Below are 16,859 nucleotides of genomic sequence, written 5' to 3'. Positions count from 1 at the left end.
CTCCACGTCACGGATCCATTTCAGAAGTCGCATGTGGGGTTCTTGCCACATCCGCCACAGCACTCCACATCACGGATCCGTTTCAGAAGTCGCCATCAGGATGGAGGGTAGTGATGCCCCGCTTCCTAGAGCCTCCATCAAACAGTTAAGCCATCGTCGAAGGTTGACATCGTCTCGTTGCTCCACCTGCACATGAGGCTCCCGTCGCTATACCGGCAGCAAGCTAAGGTAGTCGCTTGCGCCGTCTTCCGACGACGTACCACACAGGTGTAGCCCAGCGGAGCTAAGCCACCCGCCCCAGTCCACTGCAAGCAAGTCATCCCACGATGCCGATGCCGCAAACGTTGTCTGTCCCACGCTGCACTGACGGTTGTCAAGCAACACTAGCCGCCGCGGTCCGCTGCAGGAGACCATATTGACAAAGTGCGACAACGTACCCCTGGCCGCAGCCAGAGATGCGAAAGCCACCACGCAAGCCTAGCAACCCATGAAATCAAGGCCATGTTGTCAGGATCACGATCTTGGGTCGAATAGGGCATTCTTGTGTGATCGAGAGAGCACAATTGATGAGACGATGATGGCAAAATTAGTGAGTTGTAGTATGAGTTCTCCCTTTGTTTAGAATCTTGCATTTACTCATGCGGAAAAGGAAAAGACGTCCATAGAGTGATGACACATCACAATGAGAAGGGCAGGCAGATGATGGCGAAGAGGCTTTAGGGTGTGTTCGTTTCCTCCCCTCTAAAGTTTAGACCCGTCATATCAAAGAGAATCTTGCTATTTAGAAGTATTAAATAAAATCTGTTTATAAAATTTTTTGCGTAGATGGGTGCTAATTCGCGAGACAAATTTAATGAGCCTAATTAATCCACAATTTGCCACAGTGGTGCTACAGTAATCATCCGCTAATCATGGACTAATATACCTTATTAGATTCGTCTCGCGAATTCCAAGGGTTCTGCAATTAATTTTATAATTAGACTTTATTTAATACTTCTAAATGACAAGATTCTCTTTGATGTAACACCTCTAAACTTTAGACCCTAGGAAACGAATTCAGCCTTAGTTGACATTGAACTGCACATGCTTCACTGTTTGATGTCAGCACCAAGGCTCTTTTTTTTAGCAGCAAGTTGCAATTTGCAGTGTTGATTTGAATTGATGTTCATGTCAACTCTCTGCACAGGAAACAAGAGTTAGGAAAACGAGATCTTTCACGTGTGCACCCACCCCAATTTAAGGCGGAAAATGTGATGGGTTATAGGTAAGATTGTAAGAAGAAAGATTTCTGGTTGCATCTTGTAGGGTTGGACCACAGGAAATCAGATTTAGGGCTCAAGTTCACAAAAAGTTTTTTTTTCCTCATGAAACTTAAATGCTGCCAGCGGGGGAAAAAATATAGCAGATGCATTACTAGATTGCAAAAAAAAAAGGAGAACAACCACTGTTGTTATGCAAATCAAGAGTCGTGACAAATCTTTGGAAAAATTAGACTATGATAAGTAAAACATAGTTCAGGCAAAGCATACTGCATAAACGAAGAAATTGGTAGCACCGTAGCAGAAATGAACTGCAAACTATAGCTTTAGAGAAATTTTAGTCTGAAAAAGGCCTTTACCCAGCAGTGAGAAATATCAGGAAGCACGTTGACTATTAATATGGCTTGCAAGAAAAAATAATTTGTTGGCACATGGTGAGCCATGGATCCCCACTTATACATTATTGGCGCTACGAGGACACTGATGAGTTTGGAGAGATTAAGGGGGTGCTTGGTTGCAGGGACTAAAGTTTAAAGTTTAGTTCCTGTCACATCGAATCTTCGGATGCTAATTATAAGAACTAGATATAAGGTAACTATAAAACTAATTACACAGATGGAGGCTAATTCGTGAGATGAATCTATTAAGCCTAATTAATCCATCATTAGTATATATTTACCGTAGCATCATATGTCAAATTATGAACTAATTAGGCTTAATAGATTCGTATCGTAAATTAGTCTCTATTTGCACAATTAATTTTATAATTAGTCTATATATATATTTAATGCTCGTAATCAAATATTTAATGTGACATGGAGTAAAGTTTAATCCCGTGGAATCAAACGCCCCCTAACAAAGGTATCTTAGGTAGCATTTCTTTCCTTGTCTACATCAAGCTGACTAGCCATCCACCACATACTGGTGCAAGGCAAATTAAAAGCAGAGGTTGACAGCACTGAACACTGAAGGCCCATTGTCTCATCACTAGATGAGCTAGCCAGACCTAAACCTCACTTTGGAAAGGCAATTATGTTACTCAAATGCATGATCCTCCAAATCAGCAAATTTTGATGTGTTGATAATCAAATGAATATCACTTTTTTAAACGAACTGAGCAGGATGCTGCGGATTATTATATTGATAAACAGGAATGCCTAGATTGGCCAAACAACGGCTCCTGAAGTGGTTGACAGCAGAACACAACATCTACGACGGCTAACTGTGACAACACCGCCAATAATAGATGCACTGAAAATCTGAGCAATATAGCAATCAAATTAATATCCTAAACTGCAAAAAAACATTAACCAACGGGCTAGTAGTTACTACTCCCTCAGTTCCAAATTATAGATCGTTTTAGCATTTCTAGATGCATAGTATTTATTTATGTATATATAATGTATATCTAAGTGCATAGCAAAAATTATGCATTTAGAAATACCAAAACAGCCTATAATTTGGAACGAATGGAAGGAGTAGCATTCAACAGAATCACTTCCAATGAGCGAAGTTGATTTCTCAGACGAAAGCAAAAGAGACGTGTGCTTTTGTGTGGTTCAGCCAATCTTCAGCTGGAAAGCATGAATGGAGGAGCACGTCAGCTACGTGATTAGTACGCTGAAGCAAAACAAACAGATGAGATGAATGATCCGTGTCCACTGAACTTCGAGTGTGCACGAAAGGTTCTGAAGTATCTGATTATGTGGGTCAATCATCCTGTGATTCAGTTACACGGCAAGTTCGTCAGAACTTAAAACCTTGCATCATCTGGTACTCATTTCAGATGTGGTCACAAGGACAGGGCACTGCTGTCGTCCCAACATAGTTCAGAAACCAGACAGGTTCAGAAAAACCTTCAGCGAACTGTGAAGCATGAATTAGTGAACCATTCCAAATATCGCAATCAGTGATAACTAATATCAATAAGTCTTTTTTTTTACTAGAACATCGATAAGTCTTGGTATATAAACAACAGATCATTTTTTCTTTGAAAAGCTAGAAGAGATCGTTCTGATACACGAATGTCAGTACACTTTAATCTGTCTGCATGCAGTATGTATCCTTTCACCCACAATAAAATAGGGGAGGAGTACACAGTGCTTCAGTATACACAAGCAGATGAGATCACAGTGCTGCTGCCTCTGCCATGGCAACAAGAAGAATCAACCGGTGCTAAGATGAACAATGTCGATAGGCGAGCTGTGTAAATCCTCCGCCTATCGACTGGTTGCTTCAGCTTCTTCACATGTCGAGCCAGTCGTCGTCGTCCTCGTTGAGGTAGTACCTGTACCTGTCGAGATCCTGGTCGTTGAGGCCGTACTTGAGGCGCCAGTACTCGAGCCGCTCCTCGGCCTCCCTCATGTTGCTCATCAGCATCTGCAGCCAGTGGATTTGCGTCAGGTCAACCAGCAGGAAGGGGGGGGGGGGGGGGGGAAGCAGAGACGAAAGGGGCGGGGGCTATTCTGGGCAAGTATAAGTAAGCCTTTTACCAACCTGATAGGCCACGTTGATCCTCTGGAACTGGACGCCGCCGTCGCCGTCGCTCTCCTTGCGGACGTCCGGGTGGTACTGCACGAGGACGACGCACGGGAAAGGAACTCGTCAGAGGAATCGACACGTCGTCAGAGTGATGAAAAAGGAAATGAATCTAGCGCTTTACTGCCGCGGTAAATCGTAAAAATCAAACGCCGATGAGGGTGGAAAATGGTAGCTTTTTTTTCTTTTGCGATCATGGAAAATGGTAGCTGGATCTGCGGGGAAACGCACCATGAGCGCGAGGCGGCGGAAGGCCTTCTTGACCTCGCCCCTTGTAGCCCCCGGGCGCAGCCGCAGCGTCCGGTAGTGCTCCTCCGCCAGGCCCCCTGAGGCCGGCCCCGCCTCGCCCACGCAGCTGCACCTGACGGTCGCCGCCGCGGCGCCGCGCCTCCCCGCCCTGCTGCCGCCGCCGCCGCTGCTCAGCCCCCGTCCCCACACCTCCACCGACGACGCCACGCGCACGCCTCCGCCGACGGCCATCCCGACGCCGCCGCCCGCGAGCTCACGAGGGAAAGAGAGGGAAAGAGAGAGGATCGAAGCAAGGACGGATCAGCACGCGAGGACGAGCACGAGTGCACGAGGCGCCAAGCAAACGAGTTTGCCCGAGCTGCGTGAGAACGGAGGAGAAGTAGAAGTGCTTCCGGATTGGCCGTGTGCCGTGGGGGCCGCGCGTGGGGTCCTTTATGGAGGGAGGTGGGGGAGGAGACGGTCGGGGCCGGCGACCTCTCCGCACGTTTGGATCACGGGGGAATAGGCAGCCAGCGGGACCCGTTGTTTCCCACGCTGGCCCCTGGCGCACGCGTGGGGCGGCCGGTAGCGGCTGAGATCGACAGCGCGGCCGCGCGTGTGGTCCTCCTATCCGAGCCCCGGGGTGCACGGGTTTTCCGAGGACGGGGAAAACGGCCTGGGAAGCTTCTGGCGCCGCGTGCAAGCGGCCGGCCAAGTGGCCAACGCGCGGCGACTGGCTGCCTGCCTGCCGGAGGTTGGTTGGCGAGGCCGGTTTGGCCAGGCGGATACGGCCAGGCGCGCCGATCGCGGTCGGTGGAAACGTCACGAGGCGGCACTGTGGGAACGTGCCGGGCGCGGTGGCGCACGGTCGGTCGCACGCCATCATATCTTTCTAGCTAGGAAGTGGTTGTGGGGGGGGGGGGGGGGTGGGGGGGGCGTTCACTTTCACCGCGATGCTGTCCAGCAGCTACCGCCACGGCAGCCACCGGCGGGAAGACGAGAAGGCGTTGCGGGCGAAGGGTCCGGGAAGCTCGCTGGTTTTCTTGGGACGTACGCGTTGGATCCCAATTTCGGGCGCATCTCCGTCTCCGTGCAAATTTCACCTTCTTCCCCAGGAGCTTCGTCAATGCTCAGGGACGGTGACGACCCCTTCCCCGGACGTGCCGGGTGTCCCGAAGACGACAGCGTCCGGTGAAACCAAGGCGACGCGATACGGTACGATCGCAGGACAGGACCAGCCCTAGCGTCGCGTTTCCACACGGCAGGTAGCTGCACCGTTCCCGTAAGCTTCCATAGGGCCAGAGGCGTTTTTATGTTTTTTTAGGGCAAATCACAAGAGCTTACATTAATCAGAGTAGAGTTAGAATCTTTGATGCGGAGGCGTTTTTATCTTCAACGGGCTACAAGAGCTTGAGACACGGTCACGTGATGGGATGATCCGAGTCAGCGTCGATGGCGACCGATTCAATCCCCCCCGTTGCTCTCAACGAAAGATCTACGTTATCCGCACAGAAGGTTCTCGGTGCAGATTTTCTTTTGACAAAGCGCTGCAAGCACCTTGACACCTTGCAGATAGATTTTAGTCCCAAAAGGGGAATAAAATGCAGGTAGAATTTTTTGGGATACAGTTCACATTCCGTACGAAACACAAGCCTGCAAGCAGGGCTTACGCTCACAATAGGAAAAGCCAAACACCGAATTTAACATGCACGATGAAGGTACAGCCAGGTCACGTTCAACTGTTCAAGTTTGCTAGATTCAGTGGCAGTTTGGAACGTGCAAAACACTTAAAAAACTCAAAACCTAAAACGCATGAGCCTTCCTGCTTTTTCACTCTTTCTGCACGCTGAGCTTGGCCACGTCGAGAGAACCCAACCTCGCCGCGCAGGCAACGCTGCCGTCGAGGATCTCCTCCATGCCGTACCTGTACCTGAAGCCCAGCGCGCCCAGCTTGTCCTCGGCAGGCTGCACCCTCGCCACCGCCTCCGTCCTGAAGCAGTCGACCGGATCAGCAAACAGAATCATCTCGCCGCCGCCAGATACGAACTCGTGTTCGGTTTTGTTCTGTTGCCACTTGCCACGCGCGTGACAGCAAGGTACGGGTACGGCGGGCTTACTCTCTGAGGACGTCGAGATTGGGGAACCTGCTGGCGAAGTGGGCGGCGACGTTGTGGATGGTCGGGTAGGCGGCGGCGCAGAGGAACCGGCCGGCGACGGAGGGTTGGTCCGCGCAGAAGATGAGCGCGTCGCAGGCGTCGTCCACGTGCACCAGCGGCAGCGAGCCGAGCAGCCTCTGCAGCAGGCGCAGGAACGCGAAGGAGGGCCCGTTCCGGGACACCGGCGACACGGCGTGCTCCAGCGTCTCCGGGGCGCGGCCGAGGACCGTGTCGCCCGCGACGAGGCCCAGGGGCAGGGTCACCACCTCGAACGCCGGGCGCTCGCCGGCATTGTAGCTCAGGAGCTCCCGCTCCGACTGCAGCTTCGACAGTATGTACTCCTGCAGATGTTCGTCAGGTTCTGGTCGTTGTTAAAATCCATCATCAAGCTTTGGCCTTTGGGGGGTGCAGAAATCCGGGAGAAAATTATCATCAGACTGATCGCCGGATCGGAAGAACCTTCACTGCTTACGTCGAAGTGCGCGCTGCGCAGAGGGTAGTCAACGTTGAGCGGGGTCCAGCAAGACTCGCTGATGAAATCCTTGTAGCCGGCGCCGGCGCCGCCCTCCTTCAGCGGCGAGGCGGACGCTATGGAGGCGGTGTGGATCACGCGCTTCACCGTCTGCGACTCCTCGCACTGCCGAAGGATCACGCGCGCCGCGGCCACTGCTGCTTCCGCCGTGGTCTTATACTGCAGGATCATTATCAACAATATAATTGTGTTAGTTCTTTTTTTTTTTAAGAAACTGTGTTAGTTCTTTTCTCTCCTCACAATCCTTTTGATTCCTTCGTTGATGAAATCCAATTCTTTTTTTTTCGAACGGTATGAAATTCAATTCTTTGTTCGGGCAGGGCATCTCTCCGCAGGTGTAAAAGTTTGGTCATGACTTGTTCGACAGCAAAACGATTGGTGAACTTCACCTTGGAGCTGGCGGCTTCGAGCCCGTACGGCGTGGCGACGAGGAAGACGAACCGGCACCCAGCGATCGCCGGCGCGAAGGTGGCGGCGTCGAAGAGGTCGGCCTCGAACAACCGCAGCCGCTCCGCCGCGGCGGGGACCAGCCGCCGCAGCAGCCCGGCCTTCTCCTCGTCCCCTGCGGCCACCAGACGAATCGGAATCAGATATCTGAACCGGGCAACCACACACAGGAGCCGATCGGCGACCAGCCTCCGCTCCTTGAGCTTTTTGGCGGATTCCCCGACGCGACGCGGTGGATCGGAGCGAGGCGCCATGAGACGGAGGAGCACGCCGCGCGCACCGGTGTCCCGCAGGGTGGCGTGGACGGTGTAGCCTCTCTCGAGGAGCTTCTTGACGAGCCACGAGCCGATGAACCCGGCGCCTCCGGTGACGCACACCCGCACTCCGCTGCTGCTCTTCCCCTCTTCCGCCATGGCTGGCCTCCTCAATCCTGATTAATGGTGATGGTCGATGGGGTGGGACCGGATGGGCTCGCTGTAAAGTGAAGCGAGAAAACTGACCATCTGTTGAGTAATTTTACATGAGCTGGACAATATGTGCGCTTGGTGCGTACATGGAGAAATAACTCAAAATAAGCAGGAGAGGCTACTACGTCACGGGTTGACAACTTAGCCAAACCAGTAATTTTCGATTTTGACATAGTTGTGCCTTAATCTTTTGTTCATATTTAGATTTACAGCCCGTACAAATGATTCATGTTGTGTGACTATGTTAGAGGGAAGCTATTCCTCTGCAGCACTGCAGAGCGACTTGCTCCCACTGACATACGTGACATACGGGCCCCACTGCACCGGGACCCATGTGTCGGTGGGATGAGTCCTTCTGCAGTACTGCATAGGATAGGAGACATACAGAAGACTTGTCTGTATTAAAGGTCGTGTAAATCTAATAGTTGGATCTTCAAAAGAGATCCCTATACATACTTTTATAGATATTTTTTGAGGCGCGATTTTTTTTACAGTGAAAAGATGAATAAGCCTGTTCTTACAAGCTTGAGTTAGTTAGCTTGGTCTTTTGCGGCTCTAAATCAGCAAAAATTGGCAATTGACGGAATCCGTTAAGCATGTGCTCGTTGGGGTGGTTTTTTACAAGAAAGCTGAGTAGAGACAGGCATTTGCAACAAAGCGGCTACGGAGAATCTGAAGCTCAGACTCCACATGACACATGAGGTGGTTTATCTATTTTTTTCCTTCCTAAAAAGGAAAAAAGAAGAGTGTTGTAGTGCGCGTAATTGTCCGACATGAAAATTAAATAATTATAGTAAAACACTTGAAGTGAGCATAGCTTGGTCTGAAGAAGCTTTTGGAGAGAATGGCTTATCAGGACTAGGTTGAGCATAGCTTGCCCCATCAGCAAAGATATATATTTTCTTCAAATGTCCATCTACATCTTAATAATTTATTGTATACCTACAAGTTTTATATCTTCCTAGATACCCCCATTTCTTCAAATGCCTTTTGCAACAATAATTATACCAAATCTCTCCATCGTACAATAATTATTACATAAGGCGGAAAATGGCACCCCAAAGGCCCAAACTTGAGGAAACTAGGATTTTCACTCTGAATGCGCCAAACTCTAAGGAAACTCTTGATAAGCTTAAAGCTAACCAAAATGCACTTGAAGCTATGCGGCAACTACATTGGTTGATCAGTGAGTGCGTGTGGCTACCATTAAGGAATTAAAATAAAGACGGGATTTAAAAAAATCGTCTAACTTGCCATAATTTTTTACAATTATTTCTATTTTAAGAGGAGTTTGCTCTTCATTGTCCTTAAAAGAAAACATATATGGAATATTCCTGAAAAGTTTTATTTATGAAGCCTGCATATAACGGGGTCGGTGCTTTATTTTAAAGGAAGGCATAATTGCCCATTGAACAAACATCAACGAAAAACAACACAAGTCCATCCTACGGCTATGCTTAGCCTTCCAGGTTTATCCTTTCTGCAGGTTGAGCTTGGATGCATCAAGAGAACCCAATCTCGCCGCGCAGGCAACGCTGCTGTCAAGAATCTCCTCCATCCCGTACTTGTACCTGAATCCCAGCTCCCCCAACTTGTCCCCCTCAGGTTGCACCCTCGCCACCGCCTCCGTTCTGATGCAGATTCAATGGATGGAAACATCAGGCAAAATAGCAATCTTGTTGGATACTCAGATCACACGTGCGAACAAGTCAAATAGAAAATCAATGAAACTATATCCGCATCCCGTTCGTTTCTTAAATCCTTCTTGTTGGTTTGTATTTTCTCGAGCAGGTAAAAAAAAGATGGTGCGAAGGCTTTACTCTCTGAGGATGTCGAGGTGCGGGAACTTCTCGGCGAAGTGGTCGGCGACGTCGTTGATGGTCGGGTACGCGGCGGCGCAGAGGAACCGGCCGGCGACGGAGGGTTGGTCCATGCAGAAGAGGAGCGCGTCGCAGGCGTCGTCGACGTGCACCAGCGGCAGCGAGCCCAGGAGCTGCTGCAGTATGCGCGGGAGCCCGGAGTAGGCCTCGTTGCGGGACACGGGCGACACGGCGCTCTCCGTCGTCTCCGGGACGCGGCCGAGGACCGTGTCGCCGGCGACGAGGCCCAGGGGCAGGGTCACCACCTCGAACGCCGGGCTCTTGCCGGCGTTGTAGCTCAGGAGTTCCTGCTCCGACTGCAGCTTCGACAGTATGTACTTCTGCACATGGTTGCCAGTTTTTGCCGTTGATTATTGTATAAAATATACAGATCTGGCTAAAAATTAAGGAACTTATTGTCAGTCGATACAAAATTCAGGATTTTGCTAAATAAAGTTTGCGTCAACTAGTAATTGAAGAATTCCTATTTTTTACTATAAACGGAACTACGGAATGGCAAAGTAAAAGTGCAAATGCCCAGTAATCAGCAAAGTTGTTTTCTTGAAGGAAAGAATCAGCAAAATTGTCATCAGGCGTTCAGAAGAACTTTCACTACTTACGTCGAAGTGCGCGCTTCGGAGAGGGTAGTCAACGTCAAGGGGGGTCCAACAAGATTCGCTGATGAAATCCTTGTACCCGGCGCCGCCGGAGCCCTTCTTCATCAGCGGCGAAGCGGCGGTTATGGAGGCGGTGTGGATCACGCGCTTCACCGTCTTGGACTCCTCGCACAGCCGGAGGATCGCGCGCACCGCGTCCACGACAGCTTCCGCCGTGCTCTTGTACTGACAAGCCGACAGCACGGTACAATCAGTATCGTCGAACAACAAATCAACCGTGGAAACGTTCGGTGTTCAGAATCCGTCGATTCCTTCGCTGGCCAAGTCCAGGTTCCCCTTTGGATGGTCGTCAGTTCTAATTTCCCCAAGTAAAAAAGTTTGGTCGAGCACGCCTGATCGAGTTGACATACTGCACCTTGTTGCCGGCGGCTTCGAGCCCGAATGGGGTGGCGACGAGGAAGACGAACCGGCACCCGGCGATCGCCGGCGCGAAGGTGGCGGCGTCGAAGAGGTCGGCGTCGAACAGCTGCAGCCGCTCGGCCGCGCCGGGGACCAGCCGCCGCAGCATCCCCGCCTTCTCCTCGTCTCCTGCGCGGCCACCAGATGAATCAAATTCGGATCTCCGAAAACCAGGCAACCACGAACAAGAGCCGATCCACTCCTCCTGCGTGGATCGAAGCGACGAGCCGCCATGAAACGACGGTGGAGCTCGCGCACCTGTGTTCCGGAGGGTGGCGTGGACGGTGTAGCCTTTCTCGAGGAGTTTCTTGACGAGCCACGAGCCGATGAACCCGGCGCCTCCGGTGACGCACACCCGCACTCCGCTGCTCCTCTCTTCCGCCATGGCTACGTCTCTGAATCGGTTTGCTGAGAAGTGAGAGAGCCAGGGCCTTATCCTGAGCTGGACGCGAAAAGTTGACCGTCTTACGGTCGGTCAAACGCTGCGGTTGGTGTGCATAGAGCTATATAAAGGGAGGCCACGTCACGTGTAGCCTGGCCCAAGCCAGCCCAACTTGTAATTATCGATTTGGCATAGCTGGGCCATAATCTTCTGTTTATGTTTAGATATGTAGCCCGCAAAAAAATTGGACGGATATTGTAAGGCCTGTGACTGACGTGAGAAAAATAAGTCAGGTCCGGCCCGGCGGCCCGGCCTGAGACCACGGCTCGAGACCAACGGCTAAAAGCCTTGCCCAGCGCCAATTTACGGCTCGCTGGTTTCGCTGGCTTTTGGCTTGTCTTGTGAAACAAAATTCATCGCGTGCAAAAAGTGAACGAAGAGCGAGAGTACTTAGTACTTACTGGGCTGATTGGTTTTGAGCTTCGTGGATGAGCTTCTTATTCGTGCAAGAGGGCATCGCTTCACTTCAGCAAAAAAAAAATCCAAAACTATTTTCTAGACGTGATATACAAATTCCACAACTACGCAGTACACAGAAGTCAAAGCCTCAAAGTCATTTCCAACAGTACCTTATACAATTGGTTTCATATACTTGTCGGCCGGCCAAGCACCCAAGCGATCAAGCCTCTTGAGTCTCGACGACGCCTATGCCCCGGGCGCTCACTGGCCGAGGCCGACCAGCCGTAGCAACCATGCCCCCGCATCAAGGAACAACGACGCCAGCGCAGCGTTCTCGGCGAGGTAGAGGTCGTCCATCCCGTCGCCGAAGATAGCCGGGAAGAACAGCCAGAACGCCGTGCCCACCACGAACCCCATGACGAGCGGCGTCGCCACCACGCGCGGCGGCCTCGCCCGCCCGACGCACCGGCGCGCGCACCACCGCTCGGCGCAGACGCACGCGCCGTGCAGCGCGAAGAAGGCCGTGACCCGCCCCGTGGGCGCCCGGAACGTGAGGTAGTAGAGCACCACCTCGTGCATGAGGCCCGACACGAGGAACGCGGCGAGCACGCCGGCGGGGGCGCCGAGGCGTGCCCGGACGGGGTCGTGGACCGCCGCGCGGAGCGCCGCGGACGCCACCAGGTTCCACCGTCGGCCCCAGAAGTCCCCGAGCGAGGCCGAGAGGTACGGCCGGTCGAACTGCGGCTCCATCTCCATGCCCAGCGCCCTCCCCGCCACGGCGAGGCACGGCAGGAGGGAGTCGAGGACGCAGTACATGACGACGCCGTAGAGGGCGAAGGCGGCGTAGGGGTGCAGCGTGTCCTTGGAGCGGAAGAGGAGGCTGAAAACGGACGCCATGACGGCGACCTTGATGCCGGACGACAGGAGGGGCAGAGCGACCGTCCCCGCCGTGGTAACGGCAGCGTCCGCCGCTTGGCTCCGCGACTGCCGGAGCTTGACGGGGAGCGAGGCGGTGAACACGAACGGGAGGGGGCGGAGGGCCGGGTCGAGCGGGCCGCGGCCGAAGGCGAGGAGGAGGAGCTTGAACTCGCCGAGCCAGACCAGGAAGAAGGCGGCGAGGCCCCGGGCGCCGTAGAGCGGGACGGAGAAGGGGAGCACGAGGAGAAGGGCGAGCACCGGGGTGAAAGCAAAGAGGCGGCCCGGGCCCGGGCGGGTGGACGCGGCGGCGGCGCGCGCGTATAGCATGCCGGCGGTGACCGCCAGCGGGACGGTGGCGACGGAGTGGTGCATGGCGTCGACCGGCGCGTGCAGCTGGCGGGAACACACCGGCGTGCGCGCCTGAGGCTACGAGTGGAGCTCGGGAGTCGGGACAGGTCGCGTCGTCTTCATCATATACATGGGAGCCGGCCGGGACATGGCCGGCGGCTCCCAAAATCCTCAAAAAGAAGAGCTGAACGGATGACCACGACTCAGCCAATCTGTTCGAGCTTTGAAAATGCACGTTCATGTACCACAGTTTGTTAAGTTTTGAGAGTGGCATTTTCGTTTTCGTGTCATTTTCAGCCTGATGCATCTTGAAACCGTTCATATTTGTAGTCTACAGCAGCAAGCAGCCCTTGCGGCTGCTAGAATACAGCAAACTTGTGGCTCCCAATAACTTGAATAATAGAGCTGACTCCAAAGTGGCAATGTCGCTGCTGATATCAGACGGACCAGGGCTGAATGAAGACCTAAAGAACAGCAGAGGTTATACCTCATCCCGGCGCAAGTCAACATTCAAGGACATGTGCACAGAGTCAGCGGCCAACGATGAGGCTGGTTCCGCCGACGTGCGGGCGACGGCGCAATATTTCCCTTCCTCTCCATCGTCACTTCGCTTGCGATCCAGCCGCGGCAGACCTCGGACTCCGATTCGTTGCAGCAAGCCCCCAGCCTGCGGGAGGGAGACCAGGGTCACAGCGCATGAGCGCGCGGACGCGAGGAACGTGGCGCCGCCGGGACGGGGCGGCAGCGTTGCCGCGGCGTGCGCACGGGGCCATGCGCGGATGCGCGATGCGCCGCGGACAACGAACAGGAGCGCACCGCCTGAAATTGCTTGGCCCACCAAGACGAGCTTGGAGGAGGAGAGGCCACGAGTGACGAGTGGGCTGGCATATGGCCCGGTCCAATTCATGTTGGTTTTGGCCTTTTGGGGGTGCTTACGCCCTTAGAGATGGGCCCTGCAAACACCACCGTATGACCATAGTAGAGAGAGTTTGCCACGCCACGCCATTCCATTCTGCTAGTTTCTCCTCTCTTTTTTTCCCGACAGCAGGAGTAGAATAGAAATAAGAAAAATTCAGGTTTCTGCTTGGAGCATGTACGCTCATTTGCATTTCCTGCTTACCTGGATCCAGATACATCACACAACACATATGCGCTGCACTGACAAATGGCAGTGCTTGATTTGTGATCATTCTTGGACGATGAGCTTGGATGCATTGAGCAAGCTAAATCTCACCGCGCAGTCGATGCTGCCATCCAGTATCTCCTCCCATCCCGTACTTGTTTCTGAACCCCAGCTCGCCCAACCTGTCGCTGTGCGCGTGTACGCTCGGCACAGCCTCCGTGTCCCGAGTCCTGACGCCAACTCGACCGAAAAATCCAAGAAAAACGTGTTGCCACATTGTTTGCATTGCATTGCCAAGCTCTTCTCGATAGTCGATACGATGCTAGTAGCAAAGACTCATTCTCCGAGGAGGTCGAGGTGCGGGTACTTGCCCGCGAACTGATCGACGATGTCGGTGACGGTCGGGTACGCGGCGGCGCAGAGGAACCGCCCGGCCATGGACGACGGCCGCTCCATGCAGAAGACGAGCGCGTCGGGGACGTCGTCCACGTGCGCCAGCGGCACCGAGCCCGGCAGCTGCCGCAGCATCCTCGGCACCCCGAACCGGCGCTCGTCGCGCGTCACCGGCGACTCGACGTGACACCTTGGCGCCGTCGCCCTGGAGCGTGTGGCGCCGGCGACGACGGAGCAGGGCGCGGTGAGTCGGTGACCACCTCGAACGCCGGGCTCTCGCCGGCGTTGTAAGCAGCTCCTTCTCCGACACCAGCTTCGACAGGATGTACCTCTGGAGATGGTCAGGCATGACTTTGGACAGGATGTACTTCTGGCTTATTTCGAAGGCTCGATGTGGAGCATGCCGCCATTCTGTTCATGCGCTTCACCGTCCCGGAGTCCGCGCACGGCAAGTCCGATTAGAAAGGAAGGAGATGGGGAGAGGTAGAAGAGAGGAATAAAAATTCACTTGATCCCCTAGTAGCTTGGTCCATAGCAGATAAGTTTTTGATAGTTAATTGTAGAATTGCCCCTAATTGCTGAAAGTATTTTCGTAGGACTATAGTCATGTTTTGGGATTTTTTAGAAGTTGCTGGTCTGTTATGCTCACTCGCTGGTCTAAAAAGCCGCTGATCCGGAAAAAAAGGCTACTTTAAGAACCTAACTTAGAGCATATTCAAGAGTACCTAATATAGTAGTAATATTTTCAAATTGGGTTCTTTCTAAAAAGTTTTAGGCATAGAAAATACAACCCTCTCCAACAGTGGTCCTATATTTTATTGCAAAATTTTGAAATATGCCACTCATCGTAAGTGGATCATCTTGAACTCGAATTCGCCTGGCACAAGCCGCTGTCATTGCCACCGTGAGCCGTAGATAATTCAAGATGGTTCCTACTCAGACGGTAATATAGCACCTATCCATTACCGCAATATATCATGCTAATTCTTGTTCTTATCTATTCATTTTTGGCCACGAGCGTGCATCCCGAGGCCTGGCGCCTAGTCCTGGGATTGGATTGGGTCTAATCCAATACCCAATTGGATTTAAGTACATAGTCTCAATTGGATTTGGACTTAGTTGAATTTGAACATCCATTGATTTAATATCCATTAACGTTGGATTCTAATGGATAAAAACAACTGGATAATCCAACTTATATTGGACTTCCCAAGCACACAAATAAGAGGATGGGCGCGCTGCTGGTGTCGCTACACACCGCGGCCGAGGAGCGCCTCACCTCGCGTGACACCGCGTTGGCGGACTGGGCGCATCTGATGACCGGTGATCTCCTCAGGTACAAGTACACGACGACGGCGACCACTAACACAACCTCCACGTGTTCCTTGGCATCGAGCTCTTCTCCGCGTCTCATCTCGGCCGCGCACGCCGCCGACCGCCAGATCGAGGTCGCCGCCCTCGCCGAGAACCTGCTCCGCGATGCCGCCTGCCGGTGCGTCGCATGCTCGTAGGACGGTGATGGCTGATGGTGGCGGCGGTGGGGAGCTCGCAGGAGCCAGGGACCGAGGGGAACCTCCATCATGATGCTTTTGCGGCTGCCTGTTTGGGCCTTGCGGCTCGCTGTACCTCCCACTCTTGCAGTCAGCTGGACATGCTCGAAATTTGGATTGTGTTGGATGGATTTGGATTAAGTGGAGTTGGATTGGACTGGATTGGATGCTAGGTGCTAATTATTAGGATTGGATGGATGGCTGCCTCAGTTTAGCTGGATTTCAATTGGATTTTGGATGTCAATCCAATCCCGGGTACAGGCATAGGACATCACGCGCAGACGCAGGGCTCGTTGCCGGCAATGGGGGCGCTTGTTGTCGACGGCGTGCCCTGCGGTGTGCGGCTACCAGTCTCAGAACACAGAGAAGCATGGCACAGCCAAGACAAAGAGATGAATATGTGGGACCAGTAGTAGAGCGCAGGGAATTATTAGAAGCTCATCGTAGCGGTGGAAATATGGCTCCAGATGTGGTAGTTTTTGGACGTGAGAGAATATTGGGAGCTGGGATAGGCATAGGCTGGAGCTCGGATTTTCACGGTTTTTCCCGAAACGAAATTTTTAGCACTTGTATTGAGTATTGTTGGAGATGCTCTTATGTGACAACCTGACTAATAAAATACATTAAATATGAAGCGTGAAATGTCTAAAATACGAAGACAGTATGCAGGATTATAATTAATACTCTTCTTTTTACTAATGGTCCCAAATTTCATACTGAAATGACAAATTAAAACATCGCAATCACTTCTAGTTATGAATATTTTTATGCTGACACCAAACATTACATAACAGATATCCTCGACATGAGAAGGTTCACCAAGCAAATAAAAAAAAGGTATGATTAATAAGCTCGTCCATTTCAAAGTGCAACTCCCACGGAATCTCATTTTTGTATTTTCAGGTGACCTAACAAACTTTTTCAACGTGCCGCTAAGCAAAATATTATTTTTTCGAAAAGGATAAGCAAAATAGCAAATGCTTGCAAGAAAAAGAAAGGTATCTTGAAATAGACGGATGCAAGCTCAATGAATTGCTTGCATATCTGTACGAGAGAGAAGATTTATTCCAGCTTCAAGAAAGAGGGTGAGAAGAACGTGCCGGGACGGGGCAGTTTTGCCTAGC

At 52.2% G+C, this 16,859-nt stretch overlaps 4 protein-coding genes and 1 pseudogene across 9 annotated transcripts; all 5 read right to left on the bottom strand.

Annotated features, from left to right (window-relative positions):
• Positions 1-3,219: 3,219 nt before the first annotated feature.
• LOC112888648 (chaperone protein dnaJ 8, chloroplastic-like) lies at positions 3,220-4,498 on the bottom strand. The gene is made up of 3 exons (XM_025954922.1): positions 4,029-4,498; positions 3,756-3,830; positions 3,220-3,638 (listed from the first exon to the last, which is right to left on the bottom strand). Exons 1-3 carry the CDS (start codon positions 4,275-4,277, stop codon positions 3,504-3,506), a joined length of 459 nt encoding a protein of 152 aa, XP_025810707.1. The 5' UTR covers positions 4,278-4,498; the 3' UTR covers positions 3,220-3,503.
• A 1,104-nt stretch (positions 4,499-5,602) lies between these two features.
• Positions 5,603-7,675, bottom strand: LOC112889369 (putative anthocyanidin reductase). 5 transcript variants are annotated; one of them, XM_025955956.1, is made up of 5 exons: positions 7,441-7,675; positions 7,103-7,275; positions 6,641-6,872; positions 6,143-6,522; positions 5,623-6,015 (listed from the first exon to the last, which is right to left on the bottom strand). In XM_025955956.1, exons 1-5 carry the CDS (start codon positions 7,571-7,573, stop codon positions 5,761-5,763), a joined length of 1,173 nt encoding a protein of 390 aa, XP_025811741.1. In that variant the 5' UTR covers positions 7,574-7,675; the 3' UTR covers positions 5,623-5,760. The 5 variants fall into 5 exon arrangements, with proteins under 5 accessions (XP_025811739.1, XP_025811741.1, XP_025811742.1 ...); XM_025955957.1 differs by having other exon boundaries at positions 6,654-6,872; XM_025955954.1 differs by having other exon boundaries at positions 5,603-6,015; positions 6,654-6,872; positions 7,103-7,675.
• Positions 7,676-8,928: 1,253 nt separating this feature from the next.
• Positions 8,929-11,034, bottom strand: LOC112889371 (putative anthocyanidin reductase). Of its 2 annotated transcripts, none has more exons than XM_025955958.1 (5): positions 10,821-11,034; positions 10,519-10,691; positions 10,107-10,328; positions 9,448-9,827; positions 8,929-9,258 (listed from the first exon to the last, which is right to left on the bottom strand). In XM_025955958.1, exons 1-5 carry the CDS (start codon positions 10,945-10,947, stop codon positions 9,099-9,101), a joined length of 1,062 nt encoding a protein of 353 aa, XP_025811743.1. In that variant the 5' UTR covers positions 10,948-11,034; the 3' UTR covers positions 8,929-9,098. The 2 variants fall into 2 exon arrangements, with proteins under 2 accessions (XP_025811743.1, XP_025811744.1); XM_025955959.1 differs by having other exon boundaries at positions 9,079-9,258; positions 9,448-9,879.
• Positions 11,035-11,664: 630 nt separating this feature from the next.
• Positions 11,665-12,693, bottom strand: LOC112889140 (probable long-chain-alcohol O-fatty-acyltransferase 4). Its single transcript, XM_025955629.1, has one exon. It carries the CDS (start codon positions 12,691-12,693, stop codon positions 11,665-11,667), a length of 1,029 nt encoding a protein of 342 aa, XP_025811414.1.
• Positions 12,694-13,855: 1,162 nt separating this feature from the next.
• Positions 13,856-14,534, bottom strand: LOC112889139 (annotated as a pseudogene).
• Between the last annotated feature and the right edge of the window lie 2,325 nt (positions 14,535-16,859).

This window comes from Panicum hallii, chromosome 4 (assembly GCF_002211085.1).
Source record: "Panicum hallii strain FIL2 chromosome 4, PHallii_v3.1, whole genome shotgun sequence".
In the NCBI taxonomy this organism is placed as follows: domain Eukaryota; kingdom Viridiplantae; phylum Streptophyta; class Magnoliopsida; order Poales; family Poaceae; genus Panicum; species Panicum hallii.
The sequence above is the reverse complement of the archived record's forward strand: the minus strand, read 5'-3'. Positions and strand labels throughout refer to the sequence as shown.

Excerpts from the sequence above, each read along its gene's own strand:
- LOC112888648 (XM_025954922.1), bottom strand. The coding sequence starts at position 4,277 with ATGGCCGTCGGCGGAGGCGTGCGCGTGGCGTCGTCGGTGGAGGTGTGG. Across the intron at positions 3,831-4,028 it reads TCCGCCGCCTCGCGCTCATG|TACCACCCGGACGTCCGCAA; the intron begins GTGCGTTTCCCC and ends GTCCTCGTGCAG. Across the intron at positions 3,639-3,755 it reads GGATCAACGTGGCCTATCAG|ATGCTGATGAGCAACATGAG; the intron begins GTTGGTAAAAGG and ends CACTGGCTGCAG.
- LOC112889369 (XM_025955953.1), bottom strand. The coding sequence starts at position 7,573 with ATGGCGGAAGAGGGGAAGAGCAGCAGCGGAGTGCGGGTGTGCGTCACC. Across the intron at positions 6,873-7,102 it reads TCGAAGCCGCCAGCTCCAAG|TATAAGACCACGGCGGAAGC; the intron begins GTGAAGTTCACC and ends ATGATCCTGCAG. Across the intron at positions 6,016-6,142 it reads AATCTCGACGTCCTCAGAGA|GACGGAGGCGGTGGCGAGGG; the intron begins GTAAGCCCGCCG and ends CGACTGCTTCAG.
- LOC112889371 (XM_025955958.1), bottom strand. The coding sequence starts at position 10,947 with ATGGCGGAAGAGAGGAGCAGCGGAGTGCGGGTGTGCGTCACCGGAGGC. Across the intron at positions 10,692-10,820 it reads CGCCACCCTCCGGAACACAG|GAGACGAGGAGAAGGCGGGG; the intron begins GTGCGCGAGCTC and ends GTGGCCGCGCAG. Across the intron at positions 9,828-10,106 it reads TCCGAAGCGCGCACTTCGAC|AAGTACATACTGTCGAAGCT; the intron begins GTAAGTAGTGAA and ends AACCATGTGCAG.
- LOC112889140 (XM_025955629.1), bottom strand. The coding sequence starts at position 12,693 with ATGCACCACTCCGTCGCCACCGTCCCGCTGGCGGTCACCGCCGGCATG.